This window comes from Fusarium redolens, assembly GCF_020744475.1.
Source record: "Fusarium redolens strain MPI-CAGE-AT-0023 chromosome Unknown BKA55scaffold_19, whole genome shotgun sequence".
In the NCBI taxonomy this organism is placed as follows: Eukaryota; Fungi; Ascomycota; class Sordariomycetes; order Hypocreales; family Nectriaceae; genus Fusarium; species Fusarium redolens.
In genome coordinates, this window is record NW_025763682.1 from 512,147 (window position 1) to 524,475 (window position 12,329).

The following is a 12,329-nucleotide window of genomic DNA, read 5'->3' on the forward strand; positions in this document are numbered from 1 at the left end:
CACCTGGACGAACGGCGCCAAAGACAACGGCTTCGTCATCTCTACCGCGAGCTCACTGTCTTCTCCGGACATCATCTGCCACCTCAACGCTACCAACGGACATCTGGCAGCGGACGTCACCGCTGGCACGGCCATCACCGTGCGCTGGTCGGACTGGCCTGAAGCCCACTGGGGACCTGTTCTAGATTACATGGCCCGTTGTCCGAACGACGATTGCACAACGGTTGACAAGACCAAGTTAAAGTTTTTTAAGATCGATGAGATGGGTCAGTTGACGAGAGGAACTATTCCTGGCAGACCGGGGTATTGGGCAAACAACAAACTTCGTGATGAAGACTTCACATGGGACATAACAATCCCCGCCAAACTGGCTCCTGGAAGCTATGTCCTCAGACATGAAATTATTGCCCTCCATTCGGGAGGCGCAGAGGGAACCACGCAACTGTATCCTCAATGTATCAACCTGGTTGTCAAGGGAGATGGCACTGAACAGCCCGAAGGCGTGTTTGCCACGGATTTATACTCTTCTACAGATCCGGGTCTGCTGCATAATGTTTTTGTGGATGAGTGGAGTGATGCAGAGTACATCATTCCGGGACCCTCGGTAGTTAAGTTCTAGAATAGTTAGCTTGAGATTGGTCAATGAACAAAGATGTATTGAGGGCTTACCAAGTCTTATTGCTTGCTTTGCGGAGTAGGACCTCGTGTAAACCTTACTTTAGACGTTGGGCAATCCTTGCTTTGGGACCCTGCGCGCTGCCTGTTTAGGAAAGCGCGCGCTTTATGGCTTGAAATTTAGCTCGACTCATGGATACTTACGGATACTTTCGGACACTTAGTATCAGCTGTTAGTCCATGTTATTGGCAATCATCCTTTTGAGCGTAGAATTGCCTGCCAGACTGGGTAGGTTTTTGGGTATTAAAAGGTTGGTCTTAAGCTAAGTGTTGGCAGGATTATATCAACATTTCACACTTCAAGACAATTACTTACCCGCCAGACGTAACAGCACAAAAGCAATCTCTATCTTTATTAGTTCAGTTCCAACACCCCAAGACTCAACATGGTTGTCGTTGCTGTGGCTGGAGGCGCTGGTGGCATAGGCGGCGCTATCGTCGACACACTGCGTCCAAACCCTCACCATAAGATGATCATTCTAACTCGCAAGGTGAGATATCCAGCGATAACTACAAACCGAGCCCTGAAGACACAACCGTCTAACAACATCAAGATCCCAGATACACCTCGAGGCTCAGATACCTTTATCACTCTCGATTATAGTGATGTCGACTCAATGGCAAAGGCCCTTGACGACAACAAGGTCCACACCGTCATATCAGCCCTGCGTGTCTTTGATCCGGCTTCCTCTGAGGCCGAGACCAACCTTGTGAAGGCGACGGCCCAAGCCAACACCCCCAAGCGCTTCGTAGCTAGCGCCTGGGGTATCGAATATGCCGACACGTACGCTATCTCCCCACGTTTTCCTCTACAATCATGTTGACATAGGCTAGAACACTGGTTGGCCAAGCCCGGGGACGCACTTTAGTTGAACTGCGAGCGACAGATCTCGAATGGACTCGTTTCGACAACGGTTTCTTCATCGATTACTACGGTCCGACGTCGTTGAAATCTTACATGAAGAGGGTTGCTTGGGCTATCGACATCGTGCACAAGAAAGCCGGCATATCCGGGACGTGAAATGAAACAATGTCGTTTACGTATACCTTTGACGTTGCCAAGTTTGTGGTTGCGGCTTTGGATCTGCCAAAGTGGGAGGAGTTGATGTATTGTTATGGAGAAAAGACAACGTGGAATAAGGTCCTCAAACAAGCGGAGGAGGCTACAGGTAAGACAACGATCCAAAGGCCATCGGTTCTTCTTGTCTCTTTTAGCCTTTCAAAGCTGGCAAAAGGATAGGTTGCGAGTTTGATGTCTCATATGATCCTCCCGAGAAGCTGGAGAAGGGAGAAGTTGCTAAACTCCCTTCCAAGGAGGACGCGGCCGATCTCCCTCAGAAGGTGCTGGAAGGCCTCATGTCCCTCTGGGGCCTCTATGTACTGGAGGGCAAGTACGATATGCTGACGGAAAAGTCCCTGAACAAGGTCTTCCCAGATATCCAGCCTTTGAAGGTAGAGGATGTACTGGGAATGTGGCGATAATACTCTGAATCTTATATCTATGTTGCTGCTGTTGGGTGTGAGCTATGTTTGTGGAGATGTATAGCAGTTGGTTATGTATAGCGCAGGGGATTGAACACTTTCAAACTACAGTCGCGTAAGAATGTTACTATTGAGTAATGTTTCAGTGCATTAATTAGATAGGTAGATCAAAGCCTTCAGTCTCATCAGGATCTGCAGCCGTCTGGCTCCTCTATAGTCACCAGATCCCAATCGATATTCGCTCTGTGTTGTTCCTTGATTCTGTTACTACGCTGCATACAATAATTGCACAAGTGCGAATGAGGTTTGCTGCTCAAGTTTCAGCCTGCGAGGAACAAAAAACCTTGAACAAAGTCATCTCGAGCATAGGTTATACTACTTCGCAATCTTGACGTAGTCTTCAGTTTGATAATACTCATATTAGATGATGAGACCGGGTTTATTATTACTACTGGTACGATCATCCCTCAACAGTCCATCCAGCGCGAGCTCTCCCGCCTTATTGCTTTCTTCGTTCTCTTACAGCCTGACAAATCGATGATTGCGGACCGTGATTCTCGCCACGTTGGGTATATTGAGGAAGATATCATCAATGACATGTCGAATCAAGAGTTCAAACTTTGTAGTAGAGTCTTGTTGAGTATCAGATGGCATCCTCAAGGTGATGATACTGGTGGTATGGCCGTTGTCATAACGACGAAAGAGCCCATTGAGAAGTGCGGTTGTTCTCAAAATTATCTGATTTGAGTGCGGGCGATATGAGATCGAAGCTGTCGGTACCTGATTTGGAGCGTTGGTGGAGTTTTGTTGCTCCTTGCTCATTGTTTGTCATAATGATGTTGATGATAAATGAGTGGCTGGCGTAGGTAGGTTTAAGAGATTTGAATACAATAGCGTTTGTGTTTCGAGGTTGTTGCTTTTCTGCTGGTTTCTAAATTGCAATTAACGCCTATAGCTATCGTAATGTCCCCGCTTTATCTCTCCTGCGGCTGAGCTGACTTCCAAGATGTGAGAAGGTGATCCTTGAAGGTATCTTGCCAAACTCCGATGATAAATATGCCCTTCAAGGTGGAGACAGAGTGGGTGTACGGCTTAATATAGTTAGACTACTCTACAGACTACCGTGGGTTAAATAACACCATCCTCTTTTAGGAAATCGCGCGGGCTTCATTTTTGGGTGCGTTATGTAACTTGGGATACTTTAGTACCTCACTTGATCCATTACCAGTTCTTAACCGAACCACAGCTCCTGACCAGAGGATTTTCCACCATCCACCATCGCTCGAGGTATCCAACCATGGTGAGGATCGGGAGCCGTTGGACATGCCGTCTCCGGCGCAAGAAGTGCGACCAGGGGCAGCCAGCGTGCCAAACATGCTCGGCACTAAACATCCCGTGTCACTACAGCGCGGACCGGCCGGACTGGATGGATGGCGGTGAGAAGCAAGACGAGATGATGCGGCGCTTCAAGGCACAGGTGAAGCAGGGCAAGAGCGGCAGCGAGACAGGGACTACGTCCAGGTTCTCAGCATCGGGGGTCCCTTGCCAGATGCAGCCACCGAGGCCGATTTGGCGCCAGCAGGGACCACAGCGAGATGCAGTGGAACTTCAAATTCTGAGCACCATGAGAACCTCATATGGGCGTTTGACGGGATACCAGCCGTCGACGCTTTCAGGGAACTAGACGTGGACTTTACCATGCTCTACATGGATCAGGTGTTCCCCTTTCTATTTCCCTTCTACGCTCCTCCGATGATACAAGGCGGACGAGCCTGGGTGCTGGATATACTGCGCCACAACAAGACGATGTTCCATGCGGTCATGAGCCTCAGCACCTTCTTCTTCACCCTCAACTTGTCAAGCGAGGACGTCTACGATTACCAAGTATGCAGGCTGAACATCTGGACCCAGCTTGAGGGGTACGCAAATGCTGCCATCAAGAGCTTGTAGACGGAGGTACTGGCCATGAACCAGCTGGCATACACGACATTGCTGCAGCGATCCCGCGCCATGGAGAGCATCACACAGCCAATGGTTCTCGAAATGGTCATGGCAAAAACAAACGAATCGAGTATGCATCTGGCCGCTGCTACCTCTCTGTTTGAAGATATTCTCGAGGCCAGCAAGGTGGACGGCAGAATCGACATTAGAAGGGTCATGGCCGAGCTAGAGAGACCGTCATAGGCACCCCTCACCAGCCAACGCTCCGTCTGGAACACCGAACAAGCCGCTCTCCACTTCTTCTTTGCCATATTGCTATGGGCAGACATTGTCTCATCTACCTCCCTACAAACAGCCCCTCGCCTACGGAAGTACTACCCCAACCTGATATGCCACGACTACGGCGGTGTTACTACAGAACCTCTCCTGCGGATGGAGGAATACGTGGGCTGTGAGGGCTGGGCACTAATTGCCATTGCCGAGACGGCGGCACTCGACGTTTGGAAAAGGGAGGAACAAATAAACGGCACATTAATCGGTGAGGCCCTCGCCAAGCGGGGAGCCCAGATCGACAGGGTACTTCAAGACGGCCTAAGAGGACTTGAGGAGCGATGCAGAAATCGGGAGAGGCAACCTCGCCGCATCCTGCAGGGCTTCTATCGATCCAGCGACGCAAACCAAGCCGCCAAGCAAGCCGCAGCGACCCGCATCTGGGCACACGCTGCGCGAATATACCTCGCGGTAGTGATGCGCGGGTGGCAGTCAGACCACCGCGAGAGTGCAGGTGAGGTGCTACGCCTGCTCCAACAGCACGATGACCCTGCGATCTTGCGCAGCTCCGTGTGGCCATTCTGCGTGGCCGGGTGTGTCGCCGATGCAAACCAGGAGAAGGGGTTTAGGGATCTGGTGGCGGCTTCCGGGTCATTACAGTCTTTTGGCCGGGTGGGAGAGTCACTCGGGATTCTAGAGCGTGTTTGGAGCAGACGAGGAGAGTTAAGTGTGGAGTGGATTTTGACTGCCTGCTTTAGCATAATGGGTGCTCCTGTCCTGTTACTATAAGGCCCGCTCAGCCCTAGCCTCTAGATCCTGTCAGTCTTCTCTTGTACATACAGCCGTCGTGTAAAGGAGCCTTGTCACTGTTGTTTTATATGAGATGGTAGTAGTGCGGTTGTTGCAGGTAATGACTGTAGCAGATATTTAAAGACATAAGAACTTGATTTTGATACCTATAGAGAATCACCTACATACACGCATAGATAACGCTAAAAGAGCCTTATGGGCTTGCAGATAACAAGCATACCCCAATTTATCATTATTTATCAAGGTTACTAAAGTTAGCTTTATAAATAATAATACCAGCAATGCAGCGTAAAGTGATGCCTAAAGTAGTCCTTTTCCTACTACTACTAGCAATTAGAGATCAGTGGATGAAATGGTTGTAAAGTCTGATAATAAATCTATGATAAATCCATAAATCTAAACTCTTAACCGTTTCTCGTGGAGCTATTAGCCAGTTCCTTATTACAACGCCTACAAAGCAAGTAAAGCCAAATATTAATCCTCAGGAAGACTTGTAGGTGTCACTACCTGCTCCTCATGCTGTTGCTTGCTCAAAGCCTGAGGAAAAGGTGTCAGCACCGGTGATATATCACCCCACCATTTATCACCATAGCGCTTATACCAATCAATCGTTTTCTTCAAACCCTCATCAAAACTCGTCTGCTGCGTCCAACCAAGCATTTTGAGCTTAGTAGCATCAACGGCGTATCTTTGATCGTTGAAAGGACGGTCGTGGGTATATTTTACCCAGCGCTGGAATTCGCTTGTGTCTTTGACATCGATGCCCATCTCGGCAAGAATTATATGGCAGAGCTCAAGGTTGGAGATCTCGTCGCTAGAGCCAATGTTGTAGATTTGACCGATTTCGCCTTTGTGGAGAATGGTGTCGAAGGCGTCGGCGGCATCTCCTGCGAATAGATAGCGACGAGTTGGACTACCGTCTCCATGGAGGATCACGGGCTGGCCTCGGTGAAGTAGTGAGATAAATTTGGGGATGATTTCTACAGCTAAGATCAGAGTCAATGCGACAAAACGGTGGGAGGGGTAGTTACTCTCTGGGTACTGATGCGGACCGTAAACATTATTACTTCGGACAGTAATAACAGGAAGTTTGAAGCTCTTTTGATAAGAGTTCACCAGCATCTCCGCAGCTGCTTTGCTCGCAGCGTACGGATTGGTTGGCGATAGAATACTCGCCTCAGGAAGATCATCATTCCCATGCGCAACCTCTCCATAGACCTCGTCCGTAGAAATATGAATAAACCGCTTGATTCCGACTTGTTTCGCGCTCTCAAGAAGGACATGCGTGCCGTACACATTAGTCTCAGTAAAGCTATATGAATTGCCGAAACTGAGATCGACGTGCGATTGCGCTGCAAAATGGAAGACAGTGTCGATGTTATAGCGGTTGAGGCAATCTATAACTTCACTTGGGCTTGTGATATCGCCCTGGTAGAAAGTGAAGTTGGGTTTCTCGCGTAAGGCACGGGTGTTGTTGAGCGATGAGCAGTAGTCTAGCTTGTCGAATGATATGACGTTGTAAATGCCGGGGTAGGAGAGAACGAGGTGTCGAACGAGCCACGAGGCACTATTATCTTCTTAGCTTCTGATTGTTTCTTTGTAGGAGTACTTACATGAAGCCTTCACCTCCTGTGATCATGATATTCTTGACATCTCGCTGTGGTTCGAATTTGGTGCTGCCCGTTAGAATGGGCGCGTGCTGCCAGATATCCCGTTCGGGAAGAAAGCTGTAGCCCATTATTGACGTTGCTGAAATGAGTATCTGGTGGGCGAAAGCTTCAGTCAAAATAGGATTACAGAGGTGCTGAGGCATATCAAGTCCTCATGCTTTATTAAAACAATTTAAGAACTGTCTGTCTCTTTCATTCCATACTGGGTGAGTTTCGCTCCCGTATTTCCGTGTAATTCCCAGACCCTGTCACATTCATCAATATCCCCAAACTCTATTTCGCCCTTCATCCCCTTATCCCTTTGTGGCGGAACGGAAATTACAGCGGAAGTAGCTCGCCCATTTTAGATCAACGGTTAACCTAATAGTGCCAATCTTAGCCGTGTCTCGGAACTCTATCTCTCCCTTTCTCATGTCCCAACGCATCAACTTACCCGAATGGACCTCGATATGCTTATTGTCAACTCCCGACGCCTTTTCAAGTTCGACAACATTCCTATCATACGAGGCATAGATGTATCACGCCAGTAGCGAAGTGTACGTAATCCAAATTGTCTTTTCAGCTTTCCTCATCACCAACTTTCCCCAACAGTCAAGTCCTCAGTTCATTACTGCCTTTCATTCTGCCTCTTTGAACTTTCTACATTTTTAATCACCCTGTACTACACGTCGTAAAAATGCCTGTAATTAGCACAAATGGAACAAATGGCATAAACCGCGTGCATGCTCCTGCACCCAACCGTTTCCTCATCTGGGGCGGCAACGGCTGGATCGCCGGCCTTCTCAAAGACCTCCTCCAACACCAAGGCAAAGAAGTCTTCACCACGACAGTCCGCATGGAAGACCGTGACAAGGTCGCCAAAGAACTTGAAGCCATCCAGCCAACACATGTTCTTAACGCTGCTGGCTGCACCGGCCGACCTAACGTCGATTGGTGCGAGGATAACAAGGCGCAGACCGTCCGCTCCAATGTAATCGGAACTCTGACTCTCGCAGATGAATGTTCTCAACGGGGTGTTCACTGCACTGGTTTTGCAACTGGGTGTATCTATCAGTATGATGATGGGCATCCTGTTGGGGGGCTGGGTTTAAGGAGACTGATGCTCCCAACTTTGATGGGAGTTTTTATTCCATGACCAAGGCCCACGTTGAACCTGTAAGTATTTCTTTTCTTGGCAAGATCTTTTACGTATCTAATATAGGTTTATCACAGATCTTGGCTAGTTTTGACAACGTTTTGATCCTCCGCCTTCGCATGCCAGTCAGCGATGATCTCAACCCACGAAACTTCGTTACCAAGATATCCAAGTACGAATTCGTGGTTGACATACCCAATAGCAACACCATACTTCATGACCTCCTCCCTGCATCAATCATCCTCGCTGAGAACAAGGATACTGGGGTCTTCAACTTTACAAACCCCGGTGCTATCTCGCATAATGAGGTGCTTGGTCTCTTCAAGGAGATTGTGCGACCAGAATTCACATGGAAGAACTTTAGTATTGAGGAGCAGGCCAAAGTGATCAAGGCTGGACGGAGTAACTGTCAACTGGATACTACTAAGCTAGTGAAGAAGATGAACAGTTATGGGTATGAGATACCTGAGGTGCACAAGGCCTACCGGCAGTGTTTTGAGAGGATGAAGGCTGCGGGGATCCAGTAGTTGTCCATGCTGATCGAGAGTCTCTTATTACTTTCTACAATCCGGCTGTCAATATTCGTCGATAGATAGACTCTCCATTTATCTTCATGGTGTTCTTCTCATTTGCACATATGTTGTATCTCAAATTGTTCACCTCTGCTTATATAAGGCGTTTCAGTTCCCTCAGTGAGGTATGTTTAAGCGAACACGTCAAAGGTAACACATTATCATTCTAACAATGCTAGTTGCTTGCTTTCAAATTTCACTTCCCATCAAGATCTACCAATCCTTCGCACAATCCCCTGGAACAAACGGAGCCCAATCCATCTCCAGCACCATCTTGGCCTCCGGACAATAAGAGTAAATATGCTCCCGTTTCTTCTTCGTCCCCCATATACTACCATGAATCCATCCTGTTCCACCAATATGATAACCCATAGGCTCATAAAACCTATCCCTCCAATCATCAATACCCTTCACCCACTGATCCGGTCGTCCTGGCTGCTCCATCTGAGCATGTTCACATGCTCACACTCCTCGTCGTCATAGTCACCATCGCATTTCGGCTCGGGTACTATCTCTCCAGGCCCTCCATTCATCTCACCTGAGAAAAGCTGAGATACAGAGCCGTTGGCGACACGACCATCGATGTGATGTCCAAGGCGCGTTGAGAGCCATACATCCTCGGGATCGCTGTCGTTGGCGCGCTGTTGGTTCTGTAGGATGCTGATGATACTGCTTACTCGACGGATCGACAGTCCTCCGTTCCCACCATAAAGACCTCGTGTGTCCCATGGTGCCCCGACATAGTCATACCCAAGGAACTCATCGATCGTGCGTTTATTGTTCGCGCAGAGTATCGAGTCCGTCTGGAAGACGAGCAGCATCTCAGCTGGCTGCAGCACAGTATCATACAGCCATAAATTCGTCAAGAAGCGAGATATCATCTCTTGTCCGGCAGTGCTCATATTTGAGGGGATATATGTCAAATCCAGTTTACCAGACTTGACGTGCTCGCGCATAGCGGCGGATGAGTTCATATGGGCTACTGATTTTTTGGAGCCCATGAAGCGGAATTTCCAGTCTGGTGGCATTTGGTACACGAACATTAGAATCAGAGGGGCGATGATGGGTTGCGGTCTGTTCTCTATGAGAAGAGCGACTTTGGACTCGTTGTATATGGACTGGTTGGCGTAGTGAAGCGTGATTTTTGGAAGGGCTGGGAGAGGCGTTTCTGTCAAGTTGAGGATGATAAGTATGCTGAATCATGGCGTCAGTTTCTTGCTGCTATCATTCAAGGAGGAGACTTACCCAGATACTGTCATCAGCGCCATGACGGTTATGCGCGATAACGATGATAGCTGTCGCTGTGCTTGAAACAGTGTACTGATCATTGTGATAACATGTAGAAGTCGAGGTGTATGGTGGAGTACTGAAGGTAGCTCGTCACTCACAAATGAGTGCGATCGTATGAATCTAGACTGCGGAGCAAAACGCGTTTCATGCTTTATATCGTCCTTATTCAGAGTATCCCCTTCCCCGGTAAATCTGGCCCAACTTTAGTGCCAGACCCTGCGCAGGGATTGCCAAGAGCGGTATAGACGGATTCAAGTGCGCCACAAACCCATCTTGATTGCTTTCCTGCAGTTATTGCCGTTCGGTTGGTGTTCACCAAAAATTGCTTTCACAAACCAGGTCAGCCAAAGAGTAGCAAGCAGCAAAGAAAACCACAATCATATCTAAAGACTACTGAGGCTCGGAATGATGAGATATATTCTGATAAAAACAATTAAATCTTTACCCCTTGTTTTTTTTATTATTCAGTAGAATACAGTGTTGATAATTATTGCATTTTGTTCTTGATTAACTTGAGCCTATGAGCGGTGGCTGAGCTGGAGTTGAACCGACGCTGAATCACTCACATTTAAGTTGAACCGATGTTGACCCGGGCATCTTTTGGTTGCCGCGTCAACCATGGCCAAGCATCACCAACTGACTCCACTCTTGACGCTGCTTCAAACCCACTCCAGCGACCCTTGTTATGATCTCACTTTCTCCCCCGCATGCATCATGACCAACATCAATCAACGCATTCTTTTTTGGCTCGACGGCGTCCTTCCTCATTTCCCTCCTCCCGCGCAACCCATCTCTAAGAAGCGCTCCGTCTCTGAGCCCAACCATCCTCTCACGCCGCCTCACTCACCGGAGTCTGGCCCAGAGGACATGTCGCCCGTCACTCCTGTCACCAAGAAGCTCAAGGTGCTCGATGATGTTCCCTCGCTCACCCGTCCTGTTCAAGTCGAGGATGATAATGAGGAGAATGAGCAGACACCGAGAGCTGAGCCTTCGCAGTCTGATGATCGCGCTTCGCAACGCACCGGCGGTACTGGCGCATCTGGCACCTCTTCTCCTACCAAGGCTTTGCGGTCTCTCAAGTATCAAGAAGACGGGCTTGATCACATGAAACTCGACGTGTCGGACGACAAGCTTCCAACATCTTTGGTGGAGCTGGCGAATGACATGCAAGAGATTGGGAATGGAGAAGGTGTTGTTTCCGAGTATCTCAATGTTGGTTTAATCATCTCAGCTCATAGCTTTGCTTACTGACGCATGACAGGATGAGATCAAGGACCTCTGCAAAATGACAACCGCCTATGGTAGTTTCAAGCCTTACAGATTTGACGAGAAGGAAAAGCGATTCCCGAAGACTTCGCATCGGCGACTCAAGCTTGGTGACGTCCTCCAGGTTGTCAGTGATGCTCGAGACTGCGACGAATATCAAGCGGATGAGACTTATTGGAACAACCATGTTCACACCTCTCTGCTCAACGTCATCTTCCGTGGAACCAACCCATGTCCAACGCTGCTCGATGGGTTCAAATCTTGGTATCTTCCTCCCCTTCATCTCCTTTCAACCTTGGCTAACACTGAACAACAGCACCTGTGCCTCCATCCTCGCCGAGTACAAGATCAACGCCTCTACTGGAAAAAAGGTCGACTACGCCTGCTACATCAACCCTGAGAAGGACAAGCACCTCCCCGACGCCACTAAGCTCATCGACAAGATTTGCGCCAGTGCCATAGACAACAGCGTCAACCATACCAGCTTCCAACGCCTCCTCGACCGACCTATCTCATTCAGCATCGAAACGAAGCGAGGCGCGCAGACCGCGCAAAAGGCGGAACTTCAAATGGGTGTATAGCATGCGGCCCAGTGGAAGCACCTGAAGTCTCTTGCTGGCAACGGCTTGGCGCACTTGCCCTTTATCCCCGGGATAATTGTCCGAGGACACGTTTAGGAATTCGTGGCCTCTGCCTTTGTTGATGGCAAGACTGTGTGTATCTCGACCACGTTGTGTTTTGTATGTATCTGACCAGGCATTTTGCAGACCCTTTTGACGGCGCATGGCTCTTTTGGATCGACTGCGAGCTTGCTCTCGACGTTCCAGGTCATCGCTGGCGTCCAGCGACTGAGAACCTGGGCGCTTGAGGTCTTTTGGCCTTGGTACAAGAAGTATGTGCTTGGTCCAAAGCCATCACCGACCACCTCGGCGGATGTCGCATGATGTGACTTCTTTGACGTTGAAGTCTTGAACATCAGCACAATGACCATCTCACGCTGTAAGTTTCCCTTCTTCAATGCTCACCAACGCCTCTGACCGTTGAGTAGCTCAACAGCAGAGAGCTTTCATCCCATCGCTGCACTCGGTGCTTTTTGCGACTTGGAAACAAGACTTGGATCGTTGGACGACGGTGGAAGTCTTGGTCGACTATTGGATGATGGATATTGGAAGTCGAGATGAGGATCAATTTGTACAGAGTATATGTATAAAGTTGAAA

The 12,329-nt window shown here is 48.8% G+C and overlaps 5 protein-coding genes across 5 annotated transcripts; 3 read left to right on the plus strand and 2 right to left on the minus strand.

Moving 5' to 3' along the window:
- Positions 1–1,054: 1,054 nt before the first annotated feature.
- Positions 1,055–5,423, plus strand: BKA55DRAFT_742749 (fungal-specific transcription factor domain-containing protein). The gene is made up of 8 exons (XM_046201517.1): positions 1,055–1,166; positions 1,230–1,459; positions 1,510–1,663; positions 1,739–1,844; positions 1,916–2,127; positions 3,679–4,041; positions 4,108–4,284; positions 4,342–5,423. The coding sequence occupies exons 1-8, from the start codon at positions 1,062–1,064 to the stop codon at positions 5,155–5,157; spliced, it is 2,163 nt and encodes a 720-aa protein (XP_046043934.1). The 5' UTR covers positions 1,055–1,061; the 3' UTR covers positions 5,158–5,423.
- Positions 5,424–5,652: 229 nt separating this feature from the next.
- BKA55DRAFT_523573 (uncharacterized protein) lies at positions 5,653–6,916 on the minus strand (the record flags this gene model as incomplete). Its single annotated transcript, XM_046188650.1, has 3 exons — positions 5,653–6,158; positions 6,210–6,745; positions 6,792–6,916. The coding sequence occupies 3 exons, from the start codon at positions 6,914–6,916 to the stop codon at positions 5,653–5,655; spliced, it is 1,167 nt and encodes a 388-aa protein (XP_046043935.1).
- Positions 6,917–7,514: 598 nt separating this feature from the next.
- On the plus strand, positions 7,515–8,598 carry BKA55DRAFT_742750 (uncharacterized protein). The gene is made up of 3 exons (XM_046201518.1): positions 7,515–7,901; positions 7,970–8,003; positions 8,061–8,598. The coding sequence occupies exons 1-3, from the start codon at positions 7,525–7,527 to the stop codon at positions 8,508–8,510; spliced, it is 861 nt and encodes a 286-aa protein (XP_046043936.1). The 5' UTR covers positions 7,515–7,524; the 3' UTR covers positions 8,511–8,598.
- A 170-nt stretch (positions 8,599–8,768) lies between these two features.
- BKA55DRAFT_598276 (uncharacterized protein) lies at positions 8,769–9,883 on the minus strand (the record flags this gene model as incomplete). The annotated part of the gene is made up of 3 exons (XM_046196215.1): positions 8,769–8,999; positions 9,065–9,749; positions 9,801–9,883. 3 exons carry the CDS (start codon positions 9,881–9,883, stop codon positions 8,769–8,771), a joined length of 999 nt encoding a protein of 332 aa, XP_046043937.1.
- A 580-nt stretch (positions 9,884–10,463) lies between these two features.
- Positions 10,464–12,055, plus strand: BKA55DRAFT_695698 (uncharacterized protein; the record flags this gene model as incomplete). Its single annotated transcript, XM_046200185.1, has 4 exons — positions 10,464–11,057; positions 11,107–11,375; positions 11,428–11,686; positions 11,879–12,055. 4 exons carry the CDS (start codon positions 10,464–10,466, stop codon positions 12,053–12,055), a joined length of 1,299 nt encoding a protein of 432 aa, XP_046043938.1.
- Between the last annotated feature and the right edge of the window lie 274 nt (positions 12,056–12,329).